Source organism: Musa acuminata, chromosome BXJ2-3 (assembly GCF_036884655.1).
Source record: "Musa acuminata AAA Group cultivar baxijiao chromosome BXJ2-3, Cavendish_Baxijiao_AAA, whole genome shotgun sequence".
NCBI lineage: Eukaryota > Viridiplantae > Streptophyta > Magnoliopsida > Zingiberales > Musaceae > Musa > Musa acuminata.
In genome coordinates this window covers 39,959,937-39,978,416 of record NC_088340.1, presented here as the reverse complement: position 1 = coordinate 39,978,416, position 18,480 = coordinate 39,959,937, and the positions used below count along the sequence as shown (strand labels likewise).

Genomic DNA, 18,480 nt, shown 5'->3' with positions numbered 1-18,480 from the left:
TCAAGATTTTTTCATTGAAAAGATTATTTACATAGAACACAGTTTTGTAAAAGAATAAAAAAAATATTTTATCTGAAAAAACTTTCACTATTAGTTTTTTATAGCCACATATGCCTTTTGTCATGGTTTTTTTCTTATTTTGATAAAAAAAAAAAAAGTCCTTAAATTTTAGTAAAATGATTTGTTCACATATATTATTCAAAAATTAATAATTAATTATCATAATTTTTTAAAATATAGAATAAATAATATTAATACTACATGATTCTAAGACGACGATAATTATCATTTATTCTATTTTTAAGAAGCTTATGATAATTAGTTGTCAAAACTAAGAATTCTTTTCAATAACATATATGATCATATTATATTTAATTTAAAGTAACATTTTATGATGACGTCAGCCTCATGTAGGTTTTCGAGGTCTCCCTTGAGTTGGGTCGGGCTTAAAGGCCCATTAAGTCCAGCCCGACATATATCATCGAACAGACCAAAGCCCAACCAAGCTTGGGTTTCGGCCACATCATTCGCAGCGCTCGGCCGGCGAGTGCGGAAACGACGGCGTCGGCGGCCCGCTGCCACATTCGATGTCCTCCCCTAACATCTCCTCTCGTCTGCCTCGCTCGCCTTCTCCTCGTTTCTGTTTGATTTCTCCCGCAGTGTGCGAAGTGACGTCCCCGTTCCTGGTTGATCCGTGGCGCCCACCGCTAGATCTCAGGGCCCTCCGGTCAGTCTCCATTCTTTCTTCTGGGTTGGACGTGTCGACTCATCGCTTCTTTACGTTCCCTTATCTGTTCCACTTTCTTGATAGTTGGGTCTTTGCATATGAGGTCATTTTCCGCATCATATATGGTGTGTTTCCATCAGTACTGTTCTACGTTACGAGTTGTTCTTGAGTCTCCTGCTTGTTCCTCGCAGTGCTGCTCAACCTTTAAACCTACAACTAGAACAAGACGAAGTCTTCGTTGTCATGCGTTTAGTGTCGGGATGCTTACAGTAGAAACAAGAATGACGACAAGGTGCGTTATAGAATGGAGCACATGACTCTGCTTGAAGAACAAACAGGAAAGATGATAAGGGATAACAGAGAAAATGTATACATAGACATAATAAGAAACTGATGCTTTCCAAAGGGAAATGGTTTCATTTTGTCTGCAAAGGCTGTTACATCTGTAAGGACTGTTAGATTATATGATTGTGTTTAATTGAATAAGATATATTATAATTTTTAGTGAATAATTTTTTTTTTTACTTATAGTAGGATTCATGTCCTGAAGGACTATAAAATATCATAGAGATCATATATGATCGAGTCACTCATAATGTTGTTATGTTCTACAGATTGAACTATAAAGTGTATTATACAAATAAAAAAAAAAGTACGAATACTAATCATGTTCTATTGTTATTTGATTTCAGATTTCAACATTAAATTTATTTCACATAATAGCATAATTATGATTTTATACTTATAATTAAAATATATTATTTTGAAATCAAATACCTTACATTATGAAAGTTTAGATATATTTGTATTCTCGCTTTTCGCTTGTAAAAGATGATTCGATCTATTTTGTTTACCGTATCAATCCTAGTTTTTCTTGCCCACATAGGTGGTATTGTGGACTTTTATCGATAACATCGTAGGGAATCACGATTATGTCGATAACTCTTCTTCCTATTTCCCGTTTCATGTCTCTTGACCCCAGAGATTGATATTAGCTGGAAAAATGTTTATCCACATTGGTCATAGCTGATTCTACTCCATTTGTTTCTTGGAAGCATAGATTATTCTCATGCTGTGCTATGTTATGCGTACTCACGAGACGCAGCAACATTGAAGTTGTGCAAGCAGCATGCACAACAACAACAACAGCACACAAAAGAGAAAATTAACCGACGATGATATGATCCCTATTAGAAGCCATGGAATAAGAAATATACTATTACGAAGTGAGAAGTGAGAAGTGAGCAAAAAAAAAAAAAACATCCCAACGTGGATTCAAGATATATTAGGTTTACATTGCTGCAGATTTTAGTCCCCGTGAAGAACTTGTTTGACGGAAGAGGCTTGCTTCCAAGGATCTACGGGTTCCTGCTACCAGTTCCTGGCTTTCCCCTCCTGGGCTCATGTTTGGGGTTGTGCCCTCCGTAGTCATAATCTAGTGCATACTCCACCAAAGCCCTCGTAGTTTGCATCTGGCCAGAAACATTGCATGATATGACAGTCATTACTTCTGCATTGTAATGTTACTAACGTGTAATCTTGTTTCTTTCGGACAGACATGCAAGTCACCTTGGAGAAGAGTTGCGCAGGGTTTGGTGATTCTGTTGGATCATCCTTGATTTCGGCACGGCCTGCAAACACACGGTCGCTCAGAGAAGGACGAGAGAGGGGCGCGGGCATGGAAGAAGCTGCAAACCTGAAACCGATGCGTCGAAGAGAAGGATCAGCAAGAAGAAGAAGACGAACAAGGTTTGACTGATTCTTCTTGCCATCGCTGCTCCTGCTCGGGCGGCCGAGGGTTCATTTTATGGTCGAGCATACGGACTTGGGATGTGGCACGCGGTCCTCCATTCATGATGACGCTGCAGGAAGATGAACAAGTGCATATCACACCACCACCAGCAGCAAGTCAACTGCACTCACTCACACTACTCCGGCTCGTCTGTTATCCACCAAAAAGATTTCGAGAATATTGTCGCCGTAAAAGGCTCCAATCCCACCATTGTTAGCTTCACATCGCATGATTTGCATGTGGATGTCCAAAACGGCAATCAACAAGAACGAATTAGTCGAAGCGAGCCATACAAAGTGGATCCAAGTGTGTGGTGCGAGGAAGAACAAGTTGGGGGAATGCACCCAACTCTGGTGCTGCGTGCTGTTCCGTGGATCCTTGTGGGTTATCCTGAGCTTTAGACCAAGATATGGATGGTGGCCATGAAGTCACTACCGAGGACGCCACATTCCTGTAGTTGACCGACCTGCCGTGTCCATCGCGATGGTGGCTGGCTGGCCATGCAACAGTGAGTGGCCTCGGTACATGCCTTGTCCGGTCTCCTCAGCTTTCACATGACACCCATGACTCCATCTCGGCTGGTCAACTCGAGGCCATTATTGTCATTTGAGTGTCTTGTGATGTGCCCTCCCAAATGTACTACCCATGACTTCATATCGTTGGGTGTTTATGTGCTGCAAATTGCGAGGGGGGGGGGGGGGGGGATACAATGAATATTCTCGACAGAGTCACACGTGGATAGTAATAAGCCGAATACGACAAAGTAAATCTATTGTGCCCGTCCTGCGTCGGATGACACTTGGCAGGCGGAGGTGCACCACTCGAATCCCACATCGCGGATGGAGCGATCGAAATTTGATGGTTATCGACATCATCGGAACCATAACGATCGAATCTTGAATGGTTAAGATTGAATTTGATCATTCGAAAGCTGGTCACTCTCATAATGTATAAAAGTGTTCATATTACTTCTACATTTTAGTTAGATTTTAATATTATTACGAGTAATTATAATTGATTAATATATTTTTCTTCCGAATATAAATGTTTACCAACAAATACTTGCCGAACCACACGAGTGTTTTCATAGCATAACATTATTCATACGAAATTGTGCCTTGCAGTCGGCGCAAGATCATAACTTGTGCATTCAACAGCAGAAGTGATCAGATAAAGGTGCAAATCCATGGCAGCAAAAGCACTGCACAAGCAATCTAATAGATGGAGAGGCATAATTAAATGCAGTGACATCTCTATGGATGGAAAATGGCCAAGATATATGCCAAATTACATGTTGGCAATGCATGAGAAGAAAACCATGTGTAGATTCCACATAAGTGTACATACAAGAGGAGGAAGATGAAATGCAAACTCAAAACAATGCAAGACCATGAACAGAACTTCCAAAGAAATATCCAAAACATTATGAATATAAGGATCGTGGAGTGCCGAGGGTACATTGACCATAATCGAGAGCATCAACCTGAAAGATACTGAGGCAAAGGTGAGTGTTGATTTCAGGTATTGTCGACTCAAGACACCAAACAGAAGCCCAAAAAAGAATGGCGTTAGAGTAACCTCATCGGTATAATGCAATGAACCACCAGGGAGACCAATGACAGGCAATCATGCGAAAGGGACTTCGGGTTGCATGGCCCTTGGAACACAGCCCTCTCCAGATTCTTTTTAGAAGAGAAGCATCAGCCAGAGGTGCCCCCTCTAGCTTCTCCAAGGAAATAAGGAGGTGAACCCTTCTCCATGGTGCTTGTGGAAAAACTTCACAATGACCCTCGGTGACTCCGCCCAAAATGAAATCCTTTGTGCAAACTGGTGATGACCTACACATGAATGCAATTGCAGACCAGACTTGACATGACCCCAATGCATGCAGACCTCTAAATTAATCAAGAATCATCATCAACCAGAAACTGCACGGCTGATGGCTAATTTAGCCCAATCAGCAGACTCTTTGATCAATCCGTCGTCTGATGACAAGCATTCTTCCAAAAAGCCTTTACTTGATACAGATTGATTGATCAAAGGACCAACATGACTGCCCAAGGTATCAGCCAAGTCTCCTAGTACACCAATTGCAGTCTTCATCACCGCATCATCCCTAACAGAACATAAAAAAAAAAAGGCACACTAAATTGTCAGCGGAAAACCACCCAACAGGTCAACACAAAGAAAAAGGAGCTATGCGTTTTTCGAGTACTCACATGTCCTTCTCACTGTACAATGTATCGATGAACTGAAGGATGTGGTATGCATAAGGCATCAGCAGCTGGGTCTTGGGGGAACTTTTAAATCCTTGTAATATCCCAGAGTATGCCTCCAGAATCCCATTTCTTAGTTGGTTGGTGTACTCAAGGATGTCATCATCATCTGCCACAGCATGTGCAGACAGCTCAGCAGCACTCTGTAGCATAGGCATGGCATAGATTAAGTACTTTTCAAAGTTTTCTCCTATCGCAAGGGCGATATCACCAAAGCATGAAAATATTGGGGGCTTGACAGATCTGTGCAATTGGTTACTCGAGAGATCCTTGAGAAGCTGTGTCATGATTCCATCACAAAAAGGCAGAATCTTGTCCTCCAATGCCCTGCATAAATCTCCCACCACACCAACTGTTATAGCACAGACCTGATACTCCTCGAAGTTTTGAAGACCCATCTCCAGATATGGATAAAATCCTTGCATGTATTTTAAAAAGTTTGTCCCGGTGGCATATGCCAAAGCACCAATTGCAAGCATAGCCTCCTCATGCACGGTGGCATTTCGGCAAGCAAAAACCCTCAGAAAAAGATCCATTATCTGATCAGTATATTGCATAAAGCCATATTTTGTTGTCTCAGCTGCTCCTAACTTCTGGATAATGACCTGCAAGCACCCACACAGAAGACCCTGCAGTTCATTCTGCTTCTCCCTCTCATCTGATGAGAGCTTTTGTGCTTCGAGTGTTTGATGGAGCTCCATCATGATGACAGGTACCAACTGCATTACAATTGGAGCTGTCTCATCAGTTGAACACCTCACAATTTCATTCAGAGTCTCATAAGCTGCAGTCCTTAAGCGTGATTCCCCAGCATCCTCTCTGCGTGTAACAGTGAGAAGAGCCTGTATAATGTTCTGGTAGAAAGGAGACAACGGAGATGCTGCACCAACATCCTCGTAGCCTTGTGCTAGGAAGTACAAAGCACCACAAGCTTTTTCAGCAACATTTGGAACATCTTTCATGCTCTGAAGTAGGACAGTGAGAATCTGCTGGCAGTTCTCGGGTGTGATAATAGGTGTTTCCACAGTGGATCCATGAAGAAACTCAAAAATTCTACCAAGTGTCCATGCAGTAGTATCTTTTACATGGTTATTTGGATCATTCATCAATGCAGTCAGCATAAAGCTTAGTGCAACATGGACAATAGGTGTGAGCTTGTCGGGGGATGGACCCTCCAAAATCGATCCAAATGCATAAGTTGCCGCTTCTCTTTGCCTCCAATCTGGTTTTGTTATATTTTCCTCGATGAAAGGCATTACAAGAGGAACTATATCATCTCCAACTGTTCGTGCAACGAGTCCCAAACATGTTCCACCTGCCATTGCAAGATTCCAAGCTCCTTCATCCTGATCTTGATCCTCCTCCTGCTTGAGAAGTGTCTCCAGGAGCATTGGAACTAAAGCAGGTAGAGCTTGCTTGATGAAGTAATAGCAAGGGATGTCCGAATCAGCAGTAAAGTCACCTCCATATTCATCTAAGATGTCAATCTCCTCATCGCAGATTGAGCTCCAAAACTCTATGGCCTGAAGAGCAACAGGTTCCTCATCTTCCCTCACTGCTTTTGCTGTGATAGTGAATATGTCTTGCATGTACGATGCAAGCTTGTCATAGTAGGTAGATGAGATGGCTACCAAGCACTCAAATGCAGACTGCCGTATCTTTACCTCTTGGGATAAGGTTGCTTCACAAACAACTCTCATGATATAATCCCTCTCCATATCATTCGAGAAATTTGCTTGTGCAAATCCTAGTGCATTATACAATGCTCGTGTGGCAGCCAGTCTGACATCACTACTCCCCTCAGAAGCATTCATGCCCTGAACAACCGCAGTAAGTATCTTGTTCACTTGATCTTGATCAACAACTTGTGGGGAGACTTCCTCACATAAATAACCAAGGGTTTCTAGTGTGGCTTGCTTAACATGAGGCTGGAGCTGGTGTATGTTGGACAGCAGAGAACCTATTAGTTCAGGCCACAGCTTCTGAGGTAGTTCGATACCTGCAATCTTGGCAATGACTTGAGATGCAGTGGACCTAGCATCAGGAACAGGGGAAGCAAGGGTTTGTAGCAAGCATGCTTTGACTTGAGCCTTGACAGCTATATCTAAAGATAGCCATCTTTGGGCAAGCTCACTTTTCCTGTGCTGCTCTTTAGCATCCAAAGCGTTTTTAAGAACCAAACCTGCTAACTTACGGCTATCAACTGGTTTCTCATTGCTTACCAATTCATTAGAAAGTGATAATAAAAATGCAGAAAGGTTTTGTTCTTGAAACTGTTTCAAGCTTTCTTCTGCATGTTTTCGGATACTACCATCCACCGACTGTGCGTTCAGGAGGATCTGGGTAACTTCCATTGCCATAACCTACTCTAGAAAAGAAAGGAAAACTTTTGAGTTTTTTTGTAACTCGAGATTAATATGTTTAACATATCATACAAATCAGCTTCCTAAAAGAGCAGAATTATAGGAACAGAATCCAGAAAAAAGAGATGGCAATCCTTATAAAAAACCCCTAAAGCCTTTATCCTGCAGTTATGCAACACAAACAAAGAAAAAAAAATTATGTTACACGACAATCACAGCTATTTCAAACCATGATCTGTCAAAAACTCACCGCGAACAGTTTAAGGACAGATGCACAAGTTACACACCCATGGATGCAAACAGAGTTCACTTGCTTATTTATGTGCATGTTAAAGAACTTCTCCAAAAATGCACACTGGCATGCATAATAAATCAACCTGAACAGATACAGCTCATACAATGAGCCTTAGACCAGGGAGCCTTGAAAAACCAATTCCAACATAAATCAAATTACTGATTAAGGTCAATACCAAAGTTCTCGACAAATATAACCATAAGATAAGCCAAATACAACCAACTTCATATACTAAATAAAGATATTTTCACCAGATGTCTTCAGTGTTGGAATATCCTCCGACAAAAGATAAGTGTTCAACTAAATAATGTAATATCAGTCAAAAAAACAATTTACAAATATAAGAATTACAACTTTGATGGCAATTCATGGGAGAGAAAGCCCTATGACAGGATCATTATTTTCAGCCTGCTATTTATAACCATAAATCAGGCGCACAGGCACTAAACATAACTAGTCAACAGCAGTCAGTGTCGATCCTAACAATAAAGCAGAAAACTACAACATATAATTCTTAAGATTTCAGATTTACAGATCATCATCAGGAGGGGTCTAATAAAAAATTAAAACAAAAGCAACAATGATAACGGCCATCTATTACTCCTTTCGACTCCAACCTCAGACGACAGTAGCCCCAAAGAAACTACTATTGAGATCCAATTGAAGTGACGTAAGCATAAGTCAGAACCTAATCGAATTACCCACCATAGCAAACAAATCTACAGCTTCAAAACCTCAGATCAGTGTAGACAAACATTGGATCAACAAATTTACATGATACTAACACAAAAGCACTACTTTCTCAACTGAATCCCTGGATCGACAACCCTAATCCACGAAAAAAGAAGAAGTAGCTGCTAAATTTCCATCGACGGGAGAAACCAACATAAAGAGGAGAATTTTCGAGATCACCCACCGAAATCGTCGGGGAGATTGGTGCCAGAAGCCTTTCCGCAGCTGATGAACGATCAAAAGAGTGGATCCGGCGGTGGGCAGACCGGCGCCAGTCGCGAAACCCTAGAAGAAAGAAAAGGGGAGTGGGGAGAGCTGCGTTAGATGGGAATTGGGGGAGTTTTTACGGATGATTATAAAGTGAGACTTATAAAGGCACGCCTCCTTTTGGGTGAGTCCACCCCCGCCCGCTCACAGATCCTACACACGTCCCAACTACGACCCGAATTATCACGATCGAGGGAGTAACTTTATCGACTCCGTGGTTTCGTTTTGTTGCGGTTATTAGTGCTTTTTTTTGCTGTTGTTGTTGCTACGACCACAACACGGTACGTTTCACTGTGGACCCAATTTTGGTGCATCTGAGTGGCGCATAACCGTGGGTACCACGTCTTGGGATGAGGGTAGGCGTGGGTGCAAGGAGAGTTGGTGTCCTTTCTTGTTTGCTTGCTTCATTGTTAAGTATTAGCCTGTGGAGGGGGAGTCGATGGAGGCGGATCTTTTGTAGGATCCGAACTCGAGCGCGTGCGGGTCTCGGGCGGGCCACACTTCCAACCTGTCGACCGGTTGGATTTGGAGCCTTTTTTGACATCGGAGGGCGGTATCGCTCGCTGGCCACTGGTTCTTACCCGAAAACCTACCTGATCTGTCATTGGGGCGGTGCGGAGGTTGTGTGGGACCCACATGTGAGTCCGATCAACCGATGAGGAGAGGCCATTATTGATTTAGCTTTAAAATTCCAATTCACCCGTAAAAATCTCCTCAGCATTTTAGAAATGGGTGTGCCGAGATCCGATCCGACTCGAATCGATTTAAGATTGGGTTGGGTTTCAATCTAGGGGTAAATCGAACGGACTTTGGGCTGGGTTGAGTTTTGACGTTTCGGATTGGGTTGAAATCGAAATCAAAATCAAAATCGGATTGGGTTGAGGACGATAGACTTGTGAGAGAAAGAGTTGACGATGATAAAACTTAAGAGAATAAAAGAGTAAACGTGAATTATAATTTTTATTTAGTGTTAATCTTATAATTTTAGAGAATATCATATGGTACTTTAATAAATTTAAAAAAATCATTAGGTCCCTGCAAATGCATATTATCATAAGAAATCATTAGCATTTAAATATTTAAAATATAATATTTAGATAAAATATAATTAATAAAAATATCAAATATCAAATCATTATTGGTCCAATCAATAGGATATTGGATGTGTTCCCCGAACACCATTTTCGGTCTTCCTCTCCCAATCAAATGTCACTGGGAACCATTTGTCGGTAGCCTCCAGTTTTGTTGTTGAATGCGAGGAAGGAGACGTATGTACCCCCACTCTTCTTCCTACTAATAGTTGCACCAGCTTCCCATCGCCTTCTAATGGCCTTCTCCTCCATGCTTTCGTTCCTCTGTCTTGCTCTTTCCCTTGTTGCCCTACGCACCGACGCACATGTCGCCTGATTCTCCTCCATCTTCAGGTTCGGCGACTCGCTCGCCGACACCGGAAACGACTTGCTCTCCTGCGACGGTAAGCCTTACCACGTCGGGCAACCCCCCTATGGTAAGACTTACTTCCATCATCCCACCGGTCGCTACTCCGATGGCCGGATCATGATCGACTTCATCGGTATGTCAACCATCATCCCTCTCTCTCGTGGAATCCGAGGGAACAAACTACAACCACCTCTACTTCGATGAAGAAGCGTCGACGATTTTGAGATTTGATTCATAGTTATCTAAGTTAGTTACAGAATGATTTCAATAATTACCTTAATCATGATCTAGTAGTTATAAGATGATTTCAATAACTACCAAAATCATGATCTAGTAGTTATAGGGTGGTTACAACTAGGTCCTATAAATAGGACCATAGTTCATGAAGTAATATATATAGAGAGTGTGTGCATTTGGTATCTTGTAAGTATTCTTGTGAATCCTTCTGTTTTTAATACTATAATAGTATTCTGTTTTTTATTTTTGCTCATTCATCCCAAACATTTGTGGTATCAGAGCCTAGTTTCAATTTGAATTGGGCGATCCAGATGACGAAATTAGGCTGAGGGAGAATAGAAAGAAGGACTCAAAGGTATTGTTCTTCATTCAACAAGTTGTACATGAGACAATCTTCTCAAGAATTGCACCAGCGACAACCTCAAAACATGCTTGGTTGATACTTCAAAATAAATTTCAAGGCATTACGGTAAAACTTTAAATCCTTCGTCATGAGTTTGAAATTTTGTTAATAAAAAGCAATGAATCGGTACAAGATTTTCTTTCTCGAGTGACTGAAATTATTAGTCAAATGAAATCTTATAGTGAACATCTTTTTGATCATATAATTATTGTAAAAATTTTGAGAAGTTTAACTCAGAAATTTGATCATGTTGTTGTCACAATTGAGGAGTCAAAAGATTTATCTACATATTAATTTGATGAATTAATAGGTTCCTTACAAGCACATGAAGCAAGGTTGAATAGATCACTTGAAAAGAGTAAAGAAAAAATATTTCAGGTTAAGGGAGAGTCTTCTACTTCAAAAGAAGACAAAAAATCAGCAGGAAGATGACGTGGCAGAGGAGGATTTCATGGTAAAGGAAATGGAAGAGGAAGAGGACACTTTGATGGGCATGATGAACAAAGACAATCAAATTATGATTAAAAAAAATTACAAGAGTGAAATTCAATAAAAAAAATTACAAGAGTGAAATTCAATGTCACTATTGTGAAAAGTTTGGTCATATTGAGGTAGATTGCTGGAAAAGAAAAAAGCAAGTAAGCTATGTGGAGGAAAAAGAAGAAAATAGTAAGTTTTTATGACTCAACAAGATTTTTTATCTTTAATCAAACCAAATTTTTTATCTTTAATATTGCATGAACTATTATTAAATATTACTGAATATTCATCATCTATCAATTGTCCAATACTCAACAAAACGAAAATACTATAATCAACAAGAAGAAAATACTATAATCAAACCAGATTTTTTATCTTTAATAGTGCATGAACTATTATTAAATATTACTGAATATTCATCATCTATCAATAATCTAACACTCAACAAGTTATGTGATAAAGTAGAACAAAGAAAACATTATCAAGGTATTTTATGACTCATTCACAATCTTGTTGATAATGTTTTCTTCTTTTTCCTTTGTAATATTTTTTTATTGATTTTTTGTTGATTTTTTGTCTTTTTTTGAAGTAGAAGACTCCTCAGATGTTTTTTCTTCACTTTTATCAAGTTACTTGTTCAACCTTGCTTCATGTGCTTGCAAGGAACCTATTAATTCATCAAATGAATATGTAGATAAATCTTTTGACTCCTCAATTGCGGCAACAACATTATCAATTTTTTTAGTTAAACTTCTCAAAACTTTTACAACAATTATATGATCATAAAGATGTTCACTATAAGATTTCATTTGACTAATAATTTCAGTCACTCGAGAAAGAAAATCTTATACTGATTCATTGCTTTTCATAAACAAAATTTTAAACTCATGACGAAGGATTTGAAGTTTTACCGTAATCACCCTTGATGAGCCTTGAAATGCATTTTGAAGTATCAACCAAGATTGCTTTGAGGTTGTTGCTGCTACAATTCTTGAGAAGATTGTCTCATGTACAACTTGTTGAATGAAGAACAATGCCCTTGAGTCCTTCTTTCTATTCTCCCTCAGCCTGATTTCGTCATTTGGATCGCCCAGTTCATATTGAAACTAAGCTCTGATACCACAAATGTTGGGGATAGAGGAGCAAGAAAAAAAAATAAATTACTATTATAGTATTAAAAACTGGAGGGTTCACAAGAATACTTACAAGATGCCAAATGCACACACTCTCTATATATCTTACTTCATGAACTATGGTCCTATTTATAGGACCTAGTTGTAACAATCATATAACTACTAGATCATGATTGTGGTAGTTATTGAAATCATCTTATAACTACTAGATCATGATTGAGATAGTTATTGAAATCACTCTGTAACTACCTAGACAACTATGAACCAAATCTCAACACTCCCCTTTGATTTGCGACATGAAATAAACATGCTTTTGAACCGGAAGCGACTTGGTAAAGATATCTGCAACTTGTTCATCTGTTCCACAATACTTCATTGTTATGGCTCTACTTGCTACAAGATCTCGGATGAAATGATAGCGTATCTCTATATGCTTCGTTCTTCCATGAAATGTTGGATTCTTCGTCATTGTAATTGTGCATTTGGTATCTTGTAAGTATTCTTGTGAATCCTTATGTTTTTAATACTATAATAGTATTTTATTTTTTTTCCTTGCTCCTCCATCCCCAACAGACGAGATCAAAACCTTTGTCCCCAACGTCGTCGGCGCCATTAGCTCAGCAATCAGCGTAAATCAAATTCCCTCACAGAAATATAATTTTTCGGTTCAGATCATCGTCTACAACCCGTTTATTTGATCTCTAGGAATTGATCTAACTCGGTGCTAAGACGTTGGTCGTTCCCAGAGATTTACCATTCGGATGCCTCCCAACGTTCCTCAAGTTCTTCTCCGGTGCAAGCACAAAGGATTACGAACCTGAAACCGGGTGTCTAAAGTTCTTGAACCGCTTGGTCGAGTACCACGACCAGTTGTTGTGGCATGAGCTGAGCCAGCTCCGGCGATCGCATCCACATGCCACCATCATCTACGCCGACTGTTACAACACCACCATCTCTATTTACCGGTCTCCACGACGATACGATGAGCCTATTAAAAATAATTAGAAACAGTCTCTCCTACATAATATTTCATGAAATATTTTATATATTATTAATAAGATTACAACCTCATCGTTAACATAATTAAAAAGGAGGCATACCTTTTTTAACTATTTGTATCCATGCTCATACACCTCAAATTACTAGCGTGAGCGTGAAAGGGATCGGACGAGGGAACCTCTTTCGACCTCGATATTCATATAGGTTAGCATCTCAAAAGTTCAATGTTTTCACATTAAAGATAGCTTAGATAACCCTACGCATACAGGTATATACTACGTTGGCCTGACCAAAATGTTAATAACTTATTCCCTTATCATTCTCATGTTAAAAGGAGGGTTTGATGTTATAAGAACATTCATCCGTTGACCATCTCAATGAATGATCGAGCGATGAGGTTTTACTCCTGACTCATTATACTTTCATAAGGGGGTTATTCTTTCACTTAAAGGGGTTATTCTTTTAGGTAATTGACATTCGACATGTAACCATCATGTGGTGTCCAGGGTGGAAGGAGAAAATGGATGTCACCCTCCACTCGTTTACTAATGTAGATAAAGATCCACTTGAAAGGAGAAGATAAAAGTCAACCCCCTTGTCGTCCACGTGGATAAGAGACAAAATAGAGGATACTGGAGACAGTTAAAAGCTACCTCCCCGCAGAATATTTTATTTCTTTACAACAAAATATAAAAGTTTATCTCCAACACAATGAAAAAAAAGATTTAGTTTTTTTACAACTTAAGTCCGCACGGATACATTTATCGTTGCTAACGTATATATTAAAAGGACTCGATATAAAAAAAACTCTTTTGACATTAGTCTTCATGTAGATAATATTTCGACAACTCAACATTTTCACCTCGACATCACATACATATATTAAAATATTTATTAATGTACGAAGACATATGAGACATCTTTTACTCCAAGACATATGGATCATATGGGACGAGACATCAATGATTTCATCTCACATCGTAATTAATATTTTAGGTAGGCGAATTGATTGGTTATGTCGATAATTAATATCTAAGAGTCGATTCAAATTCAACGACCCCAATTGTGACCCCAACGAGCGAGAATTAGAACCATTACAATATTTATTCTTCCCTTGCGGAAAACGTGCTACCTGTCGCTGCTTATTTCATGATACGGGGCAATTCCAAGGATCGCATCTCCGTCTCTCGATCTCTAATGGAATCGTCGACGAACCTTGTGTCCGTCAACGCCTCTCTGCGCCTCATCACCCTCCTCCTCTTCCTCCTCCCGGCTGCTCTTGGCTCGGCCACCACCGGTTGTTACTCCTCCATCTTTAGCTTCGGCGACTCCCTTGCCGACACAGGAAACCTGCTCCACACCCTCGGCAGGGACGGCACCCGCATCGGCCGCCCGCCATACGGCATGACCTACTTCCATCGCCCCACCGGCCGCTTCTCCGACGGCCGGCTCATCGTTGACTTCATCGGTACGCAGTCTCTTCGCTTCGTTCGTGTCATACATGTAAAGACACAGTAGATCTCAGCATGAGGTGGTTGTGGTTGCAGCGCAAGCGATGGGGCTGCCGCTGCTGCCGCCGTATCTGGAGGAGACGACGGGCGGAGACATGAGGAAGGGGGTGAACTTCGCGGTGGGAGGGGCGACGGCGATGGAGAATGGATTCTTTAGGAAGAGAGGGATCCATATCAAGTTCACCAACGTCTCCTTGGGTGACCAGATCCACTGGTTCAGGCAATTACTGCCGTCCCTCTGCTCCTCTTCCTCAGGTAATCTTTTGGACCACATCTTCTTCCTACAGCTAAGATTTCAGCTACAGTATATATATATATATGATTAAATATATAAGAAGCTGAGGTAGTCAGTCCGTAGCCATTAGACATTCCCAAAAGCTGCACTCCTTTTCAAGCAATAAAATGATGCCGAACGAGTGGCTGTAGGGGGAATTCAGTAGTCAAAGATGTCAGGGGATTAGCACCCCACAGAAACTGGCTCAATGATGTAGCAGGATCACTAGTATGGTTCAAATCTCATATTGCATTTGTCGGCAGCGTGCGAGGACATGCTCCATAAATCTCTCGTCTTAATGGGTGCGATTGGAGGGAATGATTACAATGACCCGTTCATGGAGGGAAGAAGCTTGCGCGAGATCAAGTCCTTCGTTCCCCGAGTCGTCTCGACCATCAGCTCGGCCATCGATGTAAGCCAACACAGTGAGCTCTCGGGCTACATATGCCAACTAGATCAGTGCTTGTTCTTACCACACACCCATGTTGGTTTGGTTGCCCAGGAACTGATAGAGCTGGGAGCACGAACGCTGCTGGTTCCAGGAATCACTCCTCTCGGATGCAACTCCGCCTATCTCACCTATTACCGGACTCACCAGGCCGAGGATTACGACTCGACGACTGGTTGCCTGAAGTGGCTGAACGAGTTCTCCATGTACCACAATGGCCGCCTGCAAGCTGAGCTGCGGCGGCTGCAGCAACTGCATCCTCATGCCACCATAATCTATGCCGACTACTACGGAGCTTCCATGAGTATATTCAGCAACCCAAATGCATTCGGTGAGCTGCAGTAGTGCCTTCACAGCCTCATGCTTCTGCATCACATCTGATCGTCGTGAGATCTCCATGTTTCGTTTGCTTGTTCTGGGTTCAGGATTCGGCGAGGAGCCTCTCGTGGCATGCTGCGGGGGTGGCGGTCCATACAACTACAACTTCTCAAGGCAATGTGGAAGCGAAGGCTCAACGGTTTGTGGTGATCCTTCCAGGTACGTGCACTGGGACGGCCTACATATGACTGAAGCAACTTACAGAAGCATCGCAAGTGGCCTGCTACATGGACCATTTGCTGCTCCGGCCATCGGCAGCACATGCCCTAACATCCAATTGAGCCTGCATGGAGATGTTGAGGTCTCCGAGGGTTGATTTATATATTGGGAGATGAAACTGCTTAGTTTGCTCTGTAATAATTAAAAGAAAAAAAAATGTATTATTACACTTCTGTATTTGTGTTAAGTTGATTTTATTTTTTTGTTGTTTGTGTTGGATACTGATTTGAAGTCAATTAGGATTTGTTTTTCGATCTTATGCCAAGGTGATGTTGATCATATCATGCATGTTTGTCTCCAACTACAACGACTGACACATTATTATGTGATACTAAGGTATCGATCATATCGGTTATTCCTATATTAATTGATTTATTGATTTATTTTTTTAATAATAAAAATATTATTGGTTTGCTATGCAAAAAGTTTATTAAAAAAATGATACATGATATAATGTCAACTTTATTTTTGCACTACTGCAATTATTTCCCAGTTGACCAAAAAGAAATCTTAAGCATTGTTGTCTTCCTCATGGTCCTCCAACTTGTAGTGCCCATCAGCTCCCTTCATCATGCCCTTGTTCTTCTCCACCCACCATGAGTCCGGCACCAAGTACTCATCCTTCAGCGCGTCGGTGCTCTTGTTGACAAGCGCCACGTCTCGATCGATCGCCAGCTTGAACCCTCCTCTGCGTCCTTGGGCTCCGGCCGTGCCGTGCAGGTAGCACTCCAAGTTGTGCCATGTGGTGAGGTCGCCCGGCGCCTTCAGGTACTCCGACTTCCGGGTGTCGATGGCCAACTCCACGCCGACGTCGACGTAGGGTATGATGGGGTAGTTCGGGACCAGGTCAGGCGCGTTGCGGACCCGGAGAAGTCTCAGGTCCGGCGTCCCGGAGAATAGCTTCTGGAACTCGAAGTCGCCCACGCGGGGGCTGGCGAAGACGAAGGCCGTGACCGGGCAGCCCGTCGACGAGGGGTTGCTGCTTCTGTTGAAGCTATTGGCGACGATGTCTACTGCGTTGAGCGTGGCCACTGCGGCCCCGAGGCTGTGTCCGGTTATGGTGATGCTGGTCTCCTCATCTTTGTACTCTTCTATCAGTCTTCCCACCTCCTTCAGAACCTGCAAACAGGATTATTAGCATTATCATTAGTTGTATATTGTTCTTTGCATCTACAATTGTGCATTATACTTTTAGAATAAACCAATTTGACTTTTCATGCATACATAATTGTGAATAATATATATGTATGTATGTATAGGTTATATCAAAAATTATGAAGCCAAACCAGAAACATATGATTGTGAATGAAATCATTATTAGAGTTCTTACGGTGACTGTAATGCACAGAGCTGTTGTTCCCTATAGCAACGTAGATTCATGGATGGCGGAGAGAGAGAGAGAGGGAGAGAGAGTTATACCTGGTTTCGAGCGCTGCTCTTGCTGTAAGGGGACTTGGGGTCCTCGGAGGTGTAGATGGAGAGCCAGCCGCGGTGGACCAAGGGGGAGCTCGACCCCAGCACCTCCGGCGCCGGCACCATCGTGAAGTCCAGGTCATTGATCCACTCCAGCGGCAGCAGCGTCCCCCTCCACGCCACCAGCACGTCTCTCCTCCCCAGCTGCGCCGCCCCCTCGTCGGTGGCCACCGCCACGTACCCCATCCAGTTGGAGTCCTTGCTCCACGCCTGCCGCGACAGCGACTTGATGATGAACGCGTCCGGCACCTGCACGCCGGAGGTGGCGTAGAAGAACTTGGTCACCCGGTACAGCCGCTCCTGGCCCTGCGACAGCGCCACCTTCTGGAGGATGTTCGACCGGGCGTACAGCGGCGCGCCCGCGAACCGCGACTTCTTCTGCCTGATGAACCCATCGTAGACCGCCTGCGCCATCTCGCCGTAGAGGACGAGGCTACGGCGGAGGTCGACATCGAGAGGGTCCAACAGGCCTTTCCAGCTATCCTTCCCCTGGAGAACTCTCCACCTCTTCGCTATGCTTCCCGTCATCGTCTTTATTCGACGCTCAGCTTCAGGATCTCTCTCTCTTTATTGTTTTCCGTAGGGCAACATAGTTCAGCCAACAAACTATTTATATGCAAGCAGCTGTCACTGCACACCTGCCATGAACTGGTCTTCTTTGAGGCTAAGCTTGATCTCCTCAGCATATACAACTGTGTTCTCCTTGGATCAGCAACGTGCAGTCTGGAGCATTACTCAACGGGAGGAACTTCCTTCTACGGCCAGCGGTTGCTGAGATGGGTGGTGGGTTGCGTGCAAGCATGCATGCAGTGTGTAAACAAAGGCATTTCTTTTGCTGATGATTCCCACATCAAAGCCCGACACTGAAACTATTTTCTCTTCCTTTCTTGCTTCTTAGGTCGATCCATTTGTTGATAGAGACTCGTGCTGTTTCTCTGTGCCTGAACCAATGGATCCATCTGTGGGTTCCTTCCCTGTGTGTGACAGGCAGAAGCGACTGCCCTGAGAGTATTTGATTCACATTGGGCATCGG

General features: G+C 42.2%; 3 protein-coding genes and 1 long non-coding RNA gene across 5 annotated transcripts; 1 reads left to right on the top strand and 3 right to left on the bottom strand.

The window, feature by feature from the left end:
* Positions 1-1,887: 1,887 nt before the first annotated feature.
* Positions 1,888-2,556, bottom strand: LOC135606581 (uncharacterized). The gene is made up of 3 exons (XR_010484857.1): positions 2,424-2,556; positions 2,297-2,358; positions 1,888-2,199 (listed from the first exon to the last, which is right to left on the bottom strand). It is a non-coding gene; the product is annotated as an uncharacterized LOC135606581 (long non-coding RNA).
* Positions 2,557-3,824: 1,268 nt separating this feature from the next.
* LOC103978853 (importin subunit beta-1) lies at positions 3,825-8,521 on the bottom strand. Of its 2 annotated transcripts, none has more exons than XM_009394799.3 (3): positions 8,370-8,521; positions 4,739-7,158; positions 3,825-4,635 (listed from the first exon to the last, which is right to left on the bottom strand). In XM_009394799.3, the coding sequence occupies exons 2-3, from the start codon at positions 7,153-7,155 to the stop codon at positions 4,437-4,439; spliced, it is 2,616 nt and encodes an 871-aa protein (XP_009393074.2). In that variant the 5' UTR covers positions 7,156-7,158; positions 8,370-8,521; the 3' UTR covers positions 3,825-4,436. The 2 variants fall into 2 exon arrangements, with proteins under 2 accessions (XP_009393074.2, XP_009393073.2); XM_009394798.3 differs by having other exon boundaries at positions 4,739-7,163; positions 8,370-8,501.
* Positions 8,522-14,236: 5,715 nt separating this feature from the next.
* Positions 14,237-16,147, top strand: LOC135608212 (GDSL esterase/lipase At1g28580-like). The gene is made up of 5 exons (XM_065100844.1): positions 14,237-14,612; positions 14,692-14,910; positions 15,193-15,341; positions 15,432-15,708; positions 15,803-16,147. The coding sequence occupies exons 1-5, from the start codon at positions 14,294-14,296 to the stop codon at positions 16,069-16,071; spliced, it is 1,233 nt and encodes a 410-aa protein (XP_064956916.1). The 5' UTR covers positions 14,237-14,293; the 3' UTR covers positions 16,072-16,147.
* A 239-nt stretch (positions 16,148-16,386) lies between these two features.
* On the bottom strand, positions 16,387-18,032 carry LOC103978856 (phospholipase A1-II 1). Its single transcript, XM_009394801.3, has 2 exons — positions 17,394-18,032; positions 16,387-17,093 (listed from the first exon to the last, which is right to left on the bottom strand). The coding sequence occupies exons 1-2, from the start codon at positions 17,973-17,975 to the stop codon at positions 16,485-16,487; spliced, it is 1,191 nt and encodes a 396-aa protein (XP_009393076.1). The 5' UTR covers positions 17,976-18,032; the 3' UTR covers positions 16,387-16,484.
* Positions 18,033-18,480: the final 448 nt, after the last annotated feature.

What these genes read in the sequence shown, in the direction of transcription:
- LOC103978853 (XM_009394799.3), bottom strand. Translation starts at nt 7,155, where the DNA reads ATGGCAATGGAAGTTACCCAGATCCTCCTGAACGCACAGTCGGTGGAT. An exon ending in TTGTACAGTGAGAAGGACAT is followed by an intron (nt 4,636 to 4,738) that starts GTGAGTACTCGA and finishes ATGTTCTGTTAG; the next exon opens with GGATGATGCGGTGATGAAGA.
- LOC135608212 (XM_065100844.1), top strand. Translation starts at nt 14,294, where the DNA reads ATGATACGGGGCAATTCCAAGGATCGCATCTCCGTCTCTCGATCTCTA. An exon ending in GCTCATCGTTGACTTCATCG is followed by an intron (nt 14,613 to 14,691) that starts GTACGCAGTCTC and finishes TTGTGGTTGCAG; the next exon opens with CGCAAGCGATGGGGCTGCCG. An exon ending in CCATCAGCTCGGCCATCGAT is followed by an intron (nt 15,342 to 15,431) that starts GTAAGCCAACAC and finishes TTGGTTGCCCAG; the next exon opens with GAACTGATAGAGCTGGGAGC.
- LOC103978856 (XM_009394801.3), bottom strand. Translation starts at nt 17,975, where the DNA reads ATGACGGGAAGCATAGCGAAGAGGTGGAGAGTTCTCCAGGGGAAGGAT. An exon ending in AGAGCAGCGCTCGAAACCAG is followed by an intron (nt 17,094 to 17,393) that starts GTATAACTCTCT and finishes TCCTGTTTGCAG; the next exon opens with GTTCTGAAGGAGGTGGGAAG.